Source organism: Lepisma saccharinum, chromosome 22 (genome assembly GCF_977018435.1).
Source record: "Lepisma saccharinum chromosome 22, izLepSacc3.1, whole genome shotgun sequence".
NCBI classification, from domain to species: Eukaryota; Metazoa; Arthropoda; class Insecta; order Zygentoma; family Lepismatidae; genus Lepisma; species Lepisma saccharinum.
This window is the reverse complement of record NC_139250.1, coordinates 4,307,724-4,325,868: the sequence shown is the minus strand read 5'-3', so window position 1 is coordinate 4,325,868 and position 18,145 is coordinate 4,307,724. Positions and strand designations below refer to the sequence as shown.

Sequence of the window (18,145 nt, the reverse complement as noted above, 5' to 3'; positions counted from 1 at the left end):
CACACCCTGAGAATTGCAAGGTTAAGACAGATAAGGCAACTGTAAGTTGCTGGCAGGCATATACACGTTCAACCACCAGGTTATTGTCTGTACAGTTCAATGTGAATGTCGGTGAGGACAGGTGAAGCATGGGTACTCAAACAGCATGATAAAGACCTGCATGTTGTGAGAGTTTAAACATGAAACAAATGCAACAGTGGTTGGAAAGAAAATATGCCCAGCTTTCAGCAATGACGTGGTTTAAAACGTTTAAGGGTGGCGATGCATCTCTCGGAGATGAACCACATGCTGGAAGAACAATATCTGTAGATGGCACCCTGCACAAAGGCTATTGAGGTAAACAATGGTTGAACATGTGACAGCTTGAGAAAAGAATTCCTAATCAATGCAGAAACCATTCGATGACAACACCTCCATCAGCTTAGCAAACAGCTAAGCTGGGATGACGAAACCTGATGCCTTGCTTTCAAGCTCTTTGAAATTGTTTTGAAATCCCATTATCACTGTAAACTAACATTGCAAAAACCGATCTTATATACAGATTAAAATTCAATGGAGTAGCTGTGTGCATTGAACATGGTTAATACAGCATGTACCGTCACGTGCCTGACCCCCTGGGCAAAAATTTCAGGCGGTAACCATGCATTGAACTCGCACAACTGAAATTACAGTGGCTATTTTTGTTTCTGTAAAACTAGCATTGAAAACCACTGTAATTTGGTAATTCTGAATGGAACAGACGGTAATCGGAAGGAGCAATGTCTGGTGAATAAGGTGAATGCATCAGTGTTTCCCAGCTAAGGTGGAGAAGACTGTCAAAGGTTTGCAATTCATAGTGCTGGTTCCTTGTTTTTCAGTTTCTCATGAACATGTTCCGGCTGCTGCGAGTACTCACGTGCGCTAATTGTCTGACCAGGTGTCTGCGGTCCATGGTGCACAATACCCTGAAGAGTTCATCAAACGTAGAGCATAACCTTCTTTTGATCCATTGGTGGTTTTGGTTGTTCTCGAACAGGTTCGTGTGATGCAAACCAAAGTTAACGACACCGTGTAGTATCTTAAAGAACCCACTTCTCATCGCATGTCAACAGTGTCCAGAAAGGGACCTTTCCCAAGATGCGATATCAAGAAATCACAGGTATATGCTCGTTTTATCTTCCGAGCTGCAGTCAAGACCAAAATCATATTTGTACCCAATACTAAACAAAAGCTGGTTGTTTCACAAAATTGATATGAACTCATGTTGGACACTAATGCTGAATTAATCTGGCTGGTAACCTGAGAACACTTGTTCAAATTATGTCGCCAGGAAAGCTACTATTCCTACAGTTCAAGGTATGTGTTCTTTCCTGGTTCTGATTAAGGTAACAAAGATAGATTTAAAGTTTACAATTCTTTATAACTGTAGCTGATACTCACAAGATTTGTGACACTTACCAGAAAATAAGAATGTATTCAAATCCACATCTTCAACTGACAATCCAAAAAACATAAATTGCTCCCGGGTGAAATGAAACACTTCCGATTCCCAGATCAGGGTACCTTTGATTCTTCCAACCGTTCTTATTGTTGCTTTTCTCTCGTTGCTCTGATTGCATTCCTTGCTGGAAACCAAGGTTGGCGACTCTTCTTCTTTTTGAACACCGAGATCTGCAAATTCATTTAAAATTAAGTTTGAAAACTTTGATGTTGTTTTGCATTCATTTTCGTGGATGTGTGATGTCCAATAACAGACTACAGGTGACCACACTGGGACGTCGTTTCCACTGTCTAAGTTTTCGGAAGTCAACCACAGCAGAAACCAATGATGGGGTTCTACATTCCAAGGCATTGACTTATTCCACAATGCACCATTCACAAACATTTCTGCCAACTTCACTGTCACTACGCAGTCAAATGCTCGAACATAGACACTCGTACTTTTTTTATAAAAATGCACAGGAATGCCGACTACGTGGCGAATCAAAGGGCTGCTGTTGTGATTCTTTATCCACAACTTCACGTGAGTGCAAATATCGGTTGATAAATCAACATGCTTGTTGAAGTCTGTCAGACCTTCCTCTTTGCAATACAAAGGGTTCCAGGACACCGTCAAAGGAACACATTTTAGTTGTGAACGGCAAATTACTAGTGTTTGTACAATCACAAAATCACCAAAGGCTGGAGAGAACTGGCAAGTGCCTTTCCAGTCAATGTGCAAGTGTTTCAGCCTGAACACCACAGTCTCGTTGAAATGGAGCAACTGTACGTGGATGACTGTGCTATCAATTGCAGTTATTTTGCCTGTCACTTGGACTATAGGCTCGGGAATGACACAATTCTGCCACTCTGAAGATTTCGGCCACAAGCTTGTCACGTGCCATCTGAGAAGCCCATCGGCTGGTGGTAACTGCCATGCTGTCAATCTAACTGCATCACCACACTGCAGCGATCCGATGGAGTTTTTACTTATCCTCGCATAGTACTTCCCCGGGTTGAAAACTGCCAAATGTTCCTCCTCACTACACTGAAATGTCACATGAATTGTATCCGATACATCAACAATAACTCCTTCAATAGCATTGAAGAACCGAGGTAGGAATGATAATTCACTGTGACTCATTGTTGATCCTGCGTGGTCACTGTAAAAAATTGATTGATTTAGTTTATTTTACTTCGAGTTTTGTGCCTCTTGGCTAATTTGCGAAGATGGGGATGAGTGATGAAATGATGAAATTGATGAATCGACATTCACAAACAACCAAGCCTGAGCAGGATTCAAACCGGGGACCCTTGGCGTCGCAGAGCAATGTGCTAACCATTCAGCCAGAGGGTCCGGCCACTGTAAAAAAGTATGAAAGCAAGAAAATAATAGCAAAAGGTTATGAGCAGGGAACGGATTTATATGTAAATATTATACATAATTATGTGTGAAGCTGAAATCAGTTATGTTTTGTATTATCTTAGCACATCATAGCAGGTAGACTCCAAAAATTCAGTTTTGGCTCATATTTTAAGATATTATTTCCATATTTCAGAACATTTCCCAACATATACTCCATATTTGGGCAATAACTAAATGTCCCCGTGTAACCGAAAGAATTGGGTGAATTTCTTGTAAATAAGTTACAAAGTCCAATGCAAGGTTAAACAAACGAAAGTTTATGACCTCTTTTATACCCTCCAATTGCGTCAATTACAAGTTTTCTGTCATCAGAACAATAATGCTTTTTTCTTTAAATTTACACCTCCCAACTGTTTGCTATTGTAAAACACTTGAAATTCCTGATTATTTACAATTGTTGTAAAAAAAGGTAAAGTGTTCCCCTGTGCATAGCACCATGCCATGAAGGCGTATAGGGGGTGTGGGGGTAACGCCCCACACTTTCTTGATCCGGTCGTGTGTGGGGGTGATGTGATCACCATCACGCCCCTGACCGCCTTTACCCCCCAGGTACCGACTGAGCCACTGAGGCCATCAACAATAGAGAATAATGGCTCAAGCATCGGCTCCTGATTGTTACAAATGTTATTTTGGCAACATTGGAAGATAGTTCCAAGTCAAGCAGCTGATTGGTAACCACACCCTCCCACCTCACTACTAGTTGTATGCCCAACAGCAGCGCCAGAAAGAACGATTTTGTGGCACGCATAAGGGATTCTCTTCAAGACAGTCGCGGTTATAGTTAGAATGCCGAGACGGTATTTTATGTAGCCTGTATAGTGTCTTATATTATTAAGAAGGTAAATTTGGTACGAATGCACAATATAGAGAATGTCTCCAATTCCTTTCCTACTTCTCATATTCACTAAATATGCAGTCCTGGTAACGTATCTGGAGTTAAGATTTGGGTGTCACGTGTAAAAATTGTACACTTACGACTGTATATGTTGCAAAATTACGTTCTTCATTACCGCAATCATTCTCCATACATAAACATAACAACCATGTTTGATGATATGAACAAGTGACGTTCGGCATTCGTTGCACTGTCTACAGGGTTGCCACATTGTTCCTTCGTTACTTGCAGAGCATTAGTTGTTGCTTCGTTGAAGCATGGCATTGCGGACTTTGATTAGAGGTAGGTTTGGCAACGCTGTTTGAGCGTTCTTCTAGAAAAATAGCATTTTGCGGTTTGAGGAAGCTTGTGCTATAAAACTTATATTTTGTGAAAATATGTGCTCATTGGGAAAAGATTTAACTGATATCCCCACGAAACTATTTCCGGTATGGTTACGGTAAGAAAGTATCTTGATTTTCGTTAATATTTGGTAGATTAACTAATTTTGGCCTTCTGATCGGTTATTATGAATGGGTAACTGCATGAACCATGCATGGGTAGCCCCACGAACTATTCACAGATAGCCTCATGAACCATTTCCAGTTAGCTTAGGCAAGCTTAGTTAAAATTTTGTTCGTAAAACAAATCGATTCAGCTTTAAAAAAATCTCAACTTACATCAGCTTTTTTCACGATTTCCAGACATGAACCCCGAATTTTAACAACAGATTCGTGATTAGAAGGCCAAATTTAGTTACTATACCAAATATTAACGAAATTTGAGACATTCTTTATATTCTGCATTCGCTCCGTAAATTTTTACAATTTTAAGCCCATATTTTGGTGAAAATAAGTAAATATGTATTTACATATTTAGCACATTTTTACTACATTTAAATCCGTTCCCTGGTTATGAGTATATAATTATCTCCCCTCTTCCTGCTAACCCCTAGCTATGTAAAGTACAAATGGCACAAACTACATTTTATTTTATTGATTGATTGAAATAAATTTTTGGGTTAGACAACACTTGGGTTATTTGCACCTATCACATTACATGGGGTCTGGCCCCTTACCGTAACTAAAATCAACACTCGTCTGCGATGACTACAATCTTCTTACCCATGTTAAAAGCTGAGGCTGCAAAGAAGCACTCAGCACATACATGGACAAAACACAGATCTGCCCTTTAGTGGGATCTGAACCACTATGTGCCCCAACTTGGTACTGAACCCAGGACCCCATGATTACAAAGCAACTATGTCAACAGGGAGGCCCCCTGGGGTAATCTGTAAGACACAGTTCTCATCAATCTTAAAAAAATATCAAATAATAATGGATTGGAGAACAGTGTTTCAGAAACAATGCTAGAAAGAGTTGGAACAGTCAATAGACATCTGGTCAAAAATTGTTGCACTGAACAGATTCCTTCACCATAATAGCAATCGCACACCAAATTTATTATTTTTTTCTGTATTTCTATGAAATTTGTTAAGACCCAAGTTACTTTTGTTTTATTGCGATTTCATCATGCTACGAATGCAATTTTTACATGATTCAATTTCGATGTGCGTCTGTTAACACATAGTGCGGAGTTTTAGTGATTACTTAAGGTTTTGTACAATATATGCTTTCGTGGTTAGGTTAGGCAGGTTAGGTTTGGTTCCCTTAGCATTAAAAAAAAGTCCCTAAATGCATTCTACTAAGGTTCCGATTTACTTCCACATTCATTCGCACGCTTCTACGATATTTACTGTCACTTGTCAACGAAGAATATCTTGTCCATGAGAAGTGTGTAAGGTAATTTTCAAGTTGTTTTTTTCAACATAAATAACTTTTTTTTTCGAGTCCAAACAGTGCTCATTACTTTAAGGAAGGTTCAAATTTCGTGTGACAATGATTTTCAAGATTCTATGATAATTAGTCTTTGTGCTAGGAGAAATCATAAAACAATCGGAACATTTACCTCTGTTAAAATTTAAGAAGGGGTTGGGACATGTTCAGGCCATGCCTGGCTACGGTACTGAGTACAAGCATGTTTGCATTACAACTTTGCCACCAATCTACTGGTTTTAAGTTATGAGATGCAGCAATTTTGGTAAAATGGCTTGTTGAGAAGTACATTGGAAAAGTTGTTGCACACACATGAATAAATACAACAATCAAACCAAACCTCAACTACTTATGTAAACATAAAGAAAAAGGAGTGGGGAAGTATCACCGAATGATCTATTATTGTAAGTATTTTAGTAGAGGATGGCATTTTTACAAACACTAAAACATAACAAATATATAAATAAAAGGTAATTATGCGATATCGCCCGAACACCTCTCACTCTTTATTTCGTTAATTTTAGCATCGATACTTACCTATTCTGCATTGCGGAAGATTCTTTAAGGTGAAGTTATGTCTTTTTCCATAAAATAGTGTCAACTTTTCATTTTACGAGTCATTATTTGTCTTCCTTGTTCCGCTTGGGTAACAGACAATATGGCGTGCACTCGTCATGGATCATCGTGCGTCGTGTTTGTGTTTTGTCGATTTGGAGTGGGTATGCAGTGTTTCAACCCTCTTCACCAAAAAAATACCTACTTTCGGGTTCATTATGTCATCACAAACTATTGACGGATAGCCCCAAAAATTATTCACGATAGCCCCACGAACCATTGACGGATAGCCCAAAAAACCATTCATGATAGCCTCATGGACCATTTCCGGCAAGGTTAGGTTAGGTAAGCATAGTTAAAAAAAATTCTCGTAAAAAAATGGCACGATTGGAAACACTGGCGAGACCGCGTGACTTTCGACGCTCGCGCCATCTGCAGGTAGATAATGGAAACAATGGCATAATGTTGTCGCTTTACAGAAAATGCAAGTTCCTTCCATAAGAAGTTATTATTTCTTGTTCTACAGCATTCTATGGTTAAGTTTTGATTTGATTTAGTTTATTTTACTTCGCGTTTTGTGCCTCTTGGCTAATTTGCGAAGATGGGGATGAGTAATGAAATGATGAAATTGATGAATGGACATTCACAAACAGCCAAGCCCGACCGGGATTCGAACCCGGGACCCTTGCCGTCACAGCGCGATGTGCTAACCACTCGGCCACAGGGTCGGGCATTCTATGGTTAAGTTAGCATGAGTTTACAATAGCGGAGCAATCTCCAATTTCTATAAAATTTCACCTACTTACTAATTTAGGTGTTCTGATGACATATCTGTAGTTCATATTTGGCGGTCACTTGTTAAAATTGTACATTTACGAGTAGAACTTGTAAAATAACCTTGCGATTTACCACGGCGATTGTCCATAATACACAGCAATTCGGAACCATCTTCCTTTCCCAATTCATTAATGGTCTTCCTTAATGCACAACAATCTGGGTACCTTGAATATTGACGTCAGACGAGGAATGCCTACGAGGTTCCATTAGCATGAATACAAAGAACAATTAATATTTTCGCTAAGAGACGCGTTACCTTGTCTTTCCTAACATGAAAAAGCTCTCTCCCGTGACGTCAGAACACAATGTTGCTAAAGTGTTGTGCGATAAGTGACACCCTTTCGGGGGAAATGGCATGTTCCATACTCTCCCGCCAATTATTACATGCAGATTCATGATTAGTAGTTGACAATTAGTGAGTAGGCGAAATTTCAAAGAAATTGGAGAGTGGTCCGGTATTGTAAACTCGTTCCGTGAAGTTTTCAGTTACCGCAAAAGAAAATACTTCGAAGAACTTCGACAATGCTACAGAAACTAATTTCAGTAAGTAGTTTCTCCTCTAAATTTGAAGAAATCAGTTCGGGCGATATCGCATATTTACCAAGGTACTAGTTTACTATCCTTCGGACAGATTTCTTCATTTCTACAGAAGAAACTACTTACCGTAATAAGTTCCTGTAGTATTGTCTAACAATGGGAAGGTGTTTTGTGTGAAATTCAGTTAAGTTTTCCATATCCTGGAAACCAATTTTTTCAAATTTAAAAATTTGGGGCTCATTTGTGGGCAGGTGACTCCGGCCAATTTCTAACATGCCTCTAACAGGGAGTCTATAGAAAAAGCCACGGAGCCGGAGAGGAGGCGGGGCCGCGTCAGCGGTTGGGGGCGGTAGGTCAATTGCCCGGAATCGGTGGGAAATTTCGACTCGAAAACTTCAAACGAAAATAGTGAAAAATTGCAATTACTTTGATCAAAAAAACGTCAATACACCTTAAGGAATGTTCCGCGAAGCTGATACGTAAGTACGAATTTCAAAAATTGATGAAACGAAGAATTTATAGGTGTCCGAAGGATAGTAAATTTTTACCTTTAGCAATTAAAATATTATGGAACGACTTGAGATGAGCGTACCCCTCTCCGATTTTCTTCATATTTGGCATACACACTAATTGAGGCCTCCTAATCACGAATCTGAAGTTAAGATTTGTCGGAAACGTCTAGAAATTGCAAAATAAACTACAATAAGGCATTAGTTTTCGGAATGGAAACTGTCGATTTTCGTGAATTTTTTTGTTTCACAACCAAATATATTTATTCCTGATACTACCATGACACCAAATTTTAACTATGTTTGCCTAACCTAACCACGTGCCAATGGTTCGTGGGTCTAGCGTCAATTAGTTTGTGGGGCTAGCGTCAATGGTTCGCAATTTCTAGACATGACTGACAATTTTTAACTTTAGATTCGTGATTAGGAGGCCTCAATTAGCGAGTATGTCAAATATGAAGAAAATTGGAGAGGGGTCCGGTCATCTCAAGTCAACCAATATTATTATACAAAACGTAAAAGATATATATGGAATTATGCGGGACAGGGAAATCATTCTGCAAAAAATTACATAAATATTCACTATGTCTCATTAGGATGTGCACATAGTTAATTCTTATAATGAAAACGGGTGCATGAAACAAGAAATAAATTAGCATTCAACAATCAGAAGCTGGGCCACAAGTTTCTGTTTGAAGTATAATATAGCAGTAAACTAGTAGACATTATATGTATGTATTATTTTCAGCTTGCTTATAAATCAATACTATATCAAGACGACGGGAAAATCATCTGACATAACAATAACGAAGACATAGAATATTTTTTAATATATTAGATGCACATATAAAAACGAACTAAAAGGATGGGGTCAGTGTTGCATCTGTTTACTCTAGCTGTATCCTTACACGGGCTTCACTGATAGAAAAATCCGGATAAAATCCTACGGTACACACACACTGGACCGAAAGCGTTGAGTATGTTGCATCGTTTACAGTTATTCTACCACATGCTCACTTGCCTGGGAAACGTTAATTACTAAAATATTAATACCAAAAATACTACGTTGCAAACGCAAGTTTTGTAGTTATGGCACAAAATATGTAGCCTACCTTCAAATACTAACTTATATTCACTAACAAAATCCGCTGTTTCTACATTTCAAAAATTGAATCGAGATATGCACTGATATAAAAAGATTTGTACTTGCGTTCACGAAACACAAATAATCATGTTTATACTTGCACTGTAACATCCTAAAAAAAACGAAATTGCACCCTGTAAAATCCCCTAATCATTGTTGCCAGTTTCTCCCCGCCTATACAAGAACTTTTCGCACCCTCAACTGAGCACCGCACCGCCCTTCGACTCGTCACGTCACGAACATTAACGACGTGTGTTAATCTAACAGCGAATGCATTTATCGTAACGTCAGAACACGGAGGGTCAAGGCTTGTGTTAGTTCCGGTGTGCGACCAGATATGCCCATAAAAGAGTAAACAAGTGTAGCAGACGACAGATACATTTTTGCACAAAAGAACGAATAACTTACATATAGACCCTGTAGCTTGCAATACAATCTAAAGAATTTTTTTTTGAAATGCAGAATTAATGTTCAATAAATATTAAGCAACATCTTCTTCGAAATCGAAACCTTTCTGCTACATGTGACAGCGTACCACAGGTATGAGGGAGATGTGATGGTGACGTGAATCTGAGTCGCTCTGTACATACGTACGTACAAATAGGGGTGTGCATCGCGCTTAGCTGCTCACTGTCCCACGACAAAGAGTTGCTGTTTTAAGTCCACTTTATGCCCTGATAGGCTAAAGGGGACTGGACCAGTGTCGCAACCGGAGGGGGTCATTGCCCGGGCCCCCAACCTTCGACGGAAGTCAATTCTAGGGGGCGGGAGCAAACGATGATGGCCAAGGGCACCTGCACAGTGATGTGTGTCTGCGCGTAAACAACGATAGTCTACATTCTACACGTAGACTATTTTATACACGTAGATTACGTAATCTATGTAAACAACATGGCGAAAGGTGATAACTTAGCAAAGGGCGCCGTGGAATTAAAAAAAATATATACTGGGTATCAGTTGCTGATGTGTGTGGAGAACTTTTCATACTCTTTCTTCCAAATTCGAACAATTTCTCACGTAGGAAGAAACCTAATATAGGAAATATTCTAGTGTTTTATGGGAAAAAGACCACTCTTGCCTCACGACTGCCATCTGTTGTTTTTTTTGCATACTATTTATCTTCTTCCATAGTTGGTAATAAAAGAGAAGAGAAATTTTGTTGTAAATAGGGTTCTTTTCATTTCGTTAGGAACCAATATAGTTGAAAATGTCACATTCCTTTCATGAAAGCCTTGAAAATTAATTTTAGTGCACTTTAGATTGTCTACGTAGTCTATGTAAACTACAACCCTATGTAATCTACGCGTAGATTACGTGTAGACAACGCATGTAGACGTAAACTTATAGTCTACGGCAGATCACTGCACCTGCACAGAGGAGCAATTGCACCCCTCGATTTTAAATTTAATGTAAATAAAGATACATTTCGTAAAATTTTACGAAGGTAATACTTGATTTGCCGCAAGCAGCCATTGATGGTAGTATGCACATTTCAATAACAAAGCTTCCTAAATCCGTAGAAGGCAATTTTAAATGTTTCAACCTTTTCAAGCAGCTGCTGAAGGGTCTTTCTGCCTCATAACATGCCATAACTCTAAACTGTCCAAATCACAACAGTAGGGAGTGCCGAAAGATCATAGCTTTTCGTGCTTCATAAAAGTGGCACTAGCTTAATAAAGTATGCATCAAATAGAAAATGTGTTATTGATACGAATTTCTCTTATGAAAGGACTGGAATTCAGAACTTAGGGCTAAAAATGGGAAGGCTGCGAGAAATATGACTGTTCACTTAGGAGGTGCCACTCTCAAGTAACAAACGTATTTTCACTACAAATTCACTTCTACTAGGAAATGACATAAATGCAATGAATATAGTTGCAACTCTTGCACTGGGTATTTTAATTAATGGAGAAGCTGCTGAAGATTATAATTTATTTCAAAATATATTATGCATAAATGCTGATCAGAATTGGATCAATAGTTTTAGATGTACTTCAAAGATCGATTTCTCCTGCACTAATCAAACTTGGCCAATACGACGGTATTGAGGAAATTATTTTTTAAGCGCACAAATGATAATATAATTAGCATGTAGGATTAGGACTGCGAGCAACAAAATTGCCGAAGCGTGCTGATTTTCACACCATATTGAAATGATTAGTTAATTGGATTTGTATTAAAGTCCACTGTGTGCGTGCACAGAGGCTAATTGGGACGAGAGCCACGGCTTCTAGTGGAATCCGAACCACTTAATGAAATGTTACCTCCACCGGGGATCAAACCCAGGACCACTTGATATAAAGACAGATTTATCGTTAGACTATCGGATTGGGAGCCCAATTTTAAAATTTCAAAATTCTTAGCATTTAAGAATTACGTAGTTTGTGTACTCTTTGATTCTTTAATATTGTATTTCTTCCTTTTGAATACTTTCAGCAATAAGGATAGATATTACGATGAAACCAATGAGAGATCATCGCTAAGATGCTAACACTCATGCAATTGTCGGTACTTGAATGAGGAACTAGCAAACAAAAAAGAAATACTTATAACGCTTCTTTAGATTTTGAACGTCGTCCTACTAATAAAAATTCATTTGTCATATCTGCTAGACCTACTCCGAAATATAGTGATACGATTTATTTAAAGTAATATATACATTTAGCTGTATATGGCAACAATCAAAGAACAATCTCACAGCCACTGAATACGTCCATCCACCAGGCAGGCAGCAGATTTCGTAGCAAGTTTAGCAACTAATAATTGGCCAATTACTTAGTATCAAATGATCAGTGGCCACTGTTTCCAGATATAGGGGAAAATGGGGTAGCCCCGGACATGTTCACACAGTGATGCGCTTCTTGATAAGAAGATGCAAAATTGTTTTAAAACAAGCCTGAAATATTTATTTGGAATGTGATCTTTATTGACAAAGCAAAGTTATCGAAATAAATGCAAAAAGAAGTACATAAACAAATGACAATACAGATCGCTACATTTTACATATTTTCACATATTGGCGGGTACCACCGGACACTTAAGATAATTGAAAAAAAATCATATTCTACACTTAGAAGGAACAATAAGAACACCTACCCATGAAGTTTACAGTGATCATATGTGTAATGGATATCAGTTGATTCGATATCGGTGTAGTTGTCATGGGCCCAGCCATCGCAGGATTGACACTGAACCCAGCCTTCATTGAACGTTTCAACGCAAATGATGCATTCAGTTGTGCTTTCCTGTTCGTCTGGTCGTATGTCCTCTTTGTTATTGTCACAAGCAAGCTGATCGTGGCCCATTAGCTTCTTGCATCCTTTCTTTGCTAGTACATGTGTTGAGGTCACCTTTCTTTCAAGTTGCTTCTTATATGGTGAAGATGTTAGTATCTCACTCACTGCAGTTCTTCTTGTTCGTGACGCTAAACGTCTCTTACGATTTTCTGGTAATGGTGATAACTTTTCAATAATGGAGAGCCCTTTGCTAGTTGATGGACGAGGAGATTCAGTTTCCTCGGTGACATGTAGAGAACGTGGATCCACTGCAGACTACGGAGAAGAAGCCACCGCTGCTGAAGTTGAAGGTTCTGGGTCTTCACAGGTTTGCGGAGTGTAACATCTTTCAACGCGAGACACGTTTGCGGGCAGGTAGTCAATGTCTGTGAATATATTACGGTTGAATGGATATATTCCAGTGCATGCAAATCCATTGAGAGCAATGTCCATGTGCAACAAGGTGTGCTACATCATAATCGGTTATCTTTACTCCAGCATTCTTGCGCATCCACTTCGAATAAGCTTCATTGTATGCTCCTTTAAACGGTTTCATAAAATACTTGTCAAGGGGCTGAGTTTTGTGTGTGGTATGTGGAGGAGTACTTAGCATATGAATACTGTGATCCCTCGCATATTGGATCACTTTCAAATCCTTATGACTGCAATGTCCGTCAACAAGTAGCAGAACTGGGTTCTGAGGGGAAGGATGACAGAATTTCACAAAGTGTTCCTTCCAAGTTACGAAAGTATCACAGGTCATCCAACCAGTACTTTGTGCTACAGCAATACTGTACGACGGAGAACCAACCATCAGCCTGTCATTGAATCTCTTGTCCGGAAATATGAAGAGGGGCAGTATAAACTGACCAGTGGCGCTCATGCAGAACATCAATGTTATATTCCGACCTCTCTCGCTCGACGTCATCTTTCCCACTCCTCGTTTCCCTTTCTCACATATTACTTTGGGATTAACATGAACACACGATACACCCGTCTCATCCGCGTTGAATATTCGTGATGGTGGAAAAGAATGTTTCTCCATCAGTGTGCACAAATTTGTGAAGAACTTTCCAACTTGTTCCTTATTAAAACCTGTTGCTCTCATTATGCTGGTAGACTCAGGTGTTCTAAGGGACAAATCGGGATGTCGCTTCATAAACTGGTAGTAAAAATCTTTCCCAGCACTCTGATTGCCTTTGTTGAACCTGTGATTGATTTTTAGTTCTTCAGCTAAATCAAACGCAAGCTTCAGGAATTCTTTTCGCAATAATGGCATTAAGCGATCAGCTAACTGTTTCACATGGCATTTGAGCTCTTCTTCATACCTGTCAGTGAAAGTATTTGCGAATCTTCCTAACTTAAGTGAAACACAAAATTCCATCCTTTGTTTTCACTGCAAAAGTCTGTCTTGCAGAGAATTTTTCAGGACACCAAATCTATCCGCAGCTATTCACACACTAACTTTCTCGGCAATAACATATTCAATTGCCGCTTTCATGTCATTTTCTGTTCAAGACCCGCGAATATCTTTTTTTTTTTTTTTTTTTTTTTTTAATTCTGGCATGTTCTCAACATGGTCACTGTTACCTGTAACTAAGAAGGAAAGTTTACTTAGAACGCTATCACACAGTGTCATACAAGAACTGCTACATTTTGTCCGGTGTTACCTGCCAATTGCCTGTCCGGGGCTACCCGACACGTACCATTCGACAATAACATGCCTCATATTAACACACAGTCAAATATATACTTGCAGTTACACACACGATTTGTTCAAACCCTAACCAGTACACTGACAACTATTTGTGTTTCATTTACTTACCTTTATAATAGCAATGACCTTCCTTAAGTTACTTCGGGACGAACACAGCATACGCAGAAACAGAGCGGCTTGCAGCACGTCCGCTATTCTTCACCAACCAATTCCTACTACTTGCACGTTCAGAGGAGAACAAAGTCCTTTCTTTTTCTGCTGATACAGTGTCGCTAGCTCATACCGTTGTTTCGGAACTCATACTGTCCGATGGTACCCAATGTCCGGGGCTACCCGATTTTACCCTACCTGCAACAACCCCCTTGATCTTTGAACACATTGTAACAAAGTAATCTTTCGATTTAATCGAACTAGAAAATGTACTTGAACATTGAACTTGCCCCAAGAGAAGTTTTATAATGGAAAATGGAAATTTCTACTTTTAAAGTTTTTGATCAAAATGCATCTACAGTGCCACAAAAATTTAGGTTGCTACAGGGAGAGTTGAGAACTGTTTTGGGGGGCTTCAGCCCCCTCCCTGTAGCACCATCTCTGCTCGGGAACAAGGCCTCACTTAGCAACAGAGAAGAGGGGTGTATCAAGTGAGCAGTGAAGCAGTACACGCTGCTTGGAAGGCTGATAACTGCAGTCGCTTCCCCCCTCCACACAATCACAATCCTGTTCCTCTCACAGGTTCATTGGTGGAGCTGTCTCACATCACTACTTGCAAAGAGACTTGTTTTCGTTTGCCTGCTCCAGAGATAAGTGGGATAGAGTGCAATAATGTGTTTTTTCAATTCTTACTCTTATTTTAATGATTCAAAGCCATTGTAGTAGACAATGTGTTTTTTACTTTTTTTTAAGATACATAAACTTCTAATATACAAATGGGCTAAATACATACGTGTTTATACAAGCACCTACTCGGTTTATGGGAACTTGCTACTATTTTACCTTGCTTTTCTGCTATAACCACGAAGATGAGGATGAGTGATGATATGACATGATGAAATTGATGAGGGGCACTGAAAAATAACACCATTGCCAATATTGGGATTCGAACCTGGGTGCTGAAGCAGATGTGTGTGTGAGTGTGTCAGTGGCGACTGGTGGCTTTTTTCAAGTGTAGGAAGAAGTTATGGTAAACTGAGAAAGGTTTGAAAAATGCGTTCAATTACAGTCGCACAAATTGCTCATACTATCCATTGCATTTGGAATGTTACCTGCAGGCCCACAGACAAGGTAGGGCAAGGGACCCCTGCCCCCTTGAACTATGATATTTTTTAATGTGAACCTATAGAAAAACAACAAAAATATATGACGATATTTCAGATTTTGCAAGAATTTCGATTTTGTCCCCTCTCCCTGTCATGTGGATTGAGGATAATAAAAAGTTCTGCTTAAACTCTGAAATTATGATAAATGCTTCTAAATTGTGCTAGGATTCATTATTAATTTTTTTTTTTTGATAACTACAGTTTCAAGTTCAATTATGCATATATTTTTCGAGTCTTGAACTTGAGTTACTTATTATTCACTACACAAAATTGTGTAGAATGGCTCAACAAACAAGATGGATTGAGCATAGAACTTGAAACGGTTTGAGAAAATGGTTTGTTTACCGCCAACCTTCTATAGATTTACTGCCTTAAAATCTCCTCAGGAACAAAATCGACAGGATAAAGAAAAGATAGAAGATGATGGATCGTCGCATGGTTGTAAAAAAAGCATGTCGCTGTGTGTGCATACTCCCTTTTATTTGAAACAAGTCCGATGGTGAAGTATAAATAAGATTTGAATATAATTTTATTTCAATTTACTGAAAACCTATTCCTTTGAATTCAATTTCCCTCTCCCAGAGACTCGCGTTTGCAGATTATACTAGATTTGACCATTATGCCAAAAGCAGGATGCTAGGGGCCAACGAAGATCAAACTGTGCTACGTTTAGTACCATTTTGATGGGGTTGGCACCACTGTTGTAGGAACCCCTCGATGATTCCTTGCTGGATGCTTTAAAACTGCAACCTTCCCCCTGCCCCTTTTCCACTCCTCACCCATCTGTTTGTAGTAATACCAGCGAGGTTCCTCAGGCGGGGCAGCAAAGCGTGTGTGTCCAACGTCTTTTGGCTGCGGCTAGAAGGAGCGCCACCAGTCAACTCTTGACAGTAGCTAACCTAGTCAATTGTATGTACATTGAGCTCATAATTTTATAACGTGCATTATTATTATTATTATTAAACTCCTAAAAAGTAGAGAAATGGAAGCAAGTATAAATGAACTGTAGGAAGTTCCTCACACTTCCTACATGGAGGAATCGCCCCTGGTGTGTGTGAGACTGGGAGACGGAGAGAGAGAGGAAGAAACTAAGAGCAAGAGAGTGGAAAGTTAATCTGTAAAATCATAAAAGAAAAGAAGAAATCAAATTATAAAGGATTGTGTAATATTTAAGTAGTCATAAGGGCTGCATGGCTTTTCCTTTGTACAAAGAGGAAGGAGGGGGAGTGACCCTTCCTCTGTGCAATCATGGATGTCCTGCTTTTTGTTTCAGAAAATATGGTCACCCTAGCTAATGCCGATATTGGATACAAAAGGTAAGAAGGTCTGTTCTTGAAGTATTTCTATCTAATCCTAAACCTAAAGGAATCCTTGTTGAAGTTTTATCACAGACAATTACATCCATACAAATGATCAGAAGTGTGTGGGGGAGGGGGAAGATTCCATCACTCAGCTAGGATTATTAAGTAAAGGATCCTCCCACCAAAGAATTTCCACTTCAAGCACTGATTAATACTATAAACTACTTTTATCACATGAAAACAAATACAGGATGAAGATAATTCATGTAACAATGGACAAGTTTAAATAAATCAGATAGCATTAAGGAAAAAATCTTTTACCAATTGCCAACAACATTTGATAGCTGAACTCAGTGCTTAAAGTGGTTCCAGTCACTAGCACCAATTGACATGATTAGTGGTAGTAGTAAATGCATATTATAAATTATTTTTTATTGCTTACATTTTTTTGTACATTATTGCTCTATAATTCATGATGAAGGTTGTGAGAATTACTCACAACTTTAATATATCGGGTGGTTATAATTAAAGTGACGGTGTTCAGAGTGGTACAGCACGGGCTGTAATGAGAGTAGCAGTCTGAAACTTCGTAGATATGCTAATGAAGCAATGCGCTCGCGAATTATGCAAAAAAAAAAAAAAAAAAAAGTTCCAATTCTCGCCACCAGGGTAAAAAATGGCGCTGTAAGCAGTCAAAACTTGATATAGTTACAGGAAAAACACTATAAATCGCAGAAAACAATACTCTTTGTAATAAAATACCGCTACAATTTCACTATTCGAATTTACTAAAGGAAAAAGCAACAAGCGTCACCAACCACAACCAGGGAGCTCACACAATGGTTAGGCAATGTCACAGACTTTGACGTCAGAGTTATGGAAAATTCCACGTTTAGACTGCTTACAGCGCCCTTTTTTACCCTGGTGGCGAGAATTGGAACTTTTTTTTTTTTTTTTTTTCATAATTCGCGAGCGCATTGTTTCATTAGCATATCTTTGAAGTTTCAGACTGCTACTCTCATTACAGCCCGTGCTGTACCACTCTGAACACCGTCACTAATTATAACCACCTGGTATATATAATATTAACTTACGTTTTGTGAGTATCGAGGTAACTCCTGCAACGTTCAGGATATAGGATTGGTAAAAGGCATATGGTTAAAAAACAATAAAAATCTAAAACCCATTACAGGTGCACGTCAAACTACCATGCCATTTTCCCAATTAGAAACTGATCCTTGGAATGTTAAAACTTTAAAACTGTGTATAGCCACGGTTCGCGTGTGCTGCAATACTTCAATGATGCAATGAGAGTTCGACATGGTTATGATTTACACATAACATAAACGTGAGCAGCCTGA

At 38.9% G+C, this 18,145-nt stretch overlaps 1 protein-coding gene across 3 annotated transcripts in view; it reads right to left on the bottom strand.

The window, feature by feature from the left end:
• Positions 1-9,297, bottom strand: part of LOC146004701 (uncharacterized) — a 33,456-nt gene extending 24,159 nt beyond the window's left edge. For 2 of the 3 annotated variants that reach the window (XM_083143650.1, XM_083143652.1), the window contains exons 1-2: positions 9,144-9,297; positions 1,438-2,621 (exon numbers count right to left, since the gene is read on the bottom strand). In XM_083143650.1, the coding sequence (XP_082999776.1) occupies positions 1,438-2,602 (1,165 nt within the window). In that variant the 5' untranslated portion in view covers positions 2,603-2,621; positions 9,144-9,297. The remainder of the gene's footprint in view (positions 1-1,437; positions 2,622-9,143) is intronic. The other variant, XM_083143653.1, reaches the window with a different exon arrangement.
• Between the last annotated feature and the right edge of the window lie 8,848 nt (positions 9,298-18,145).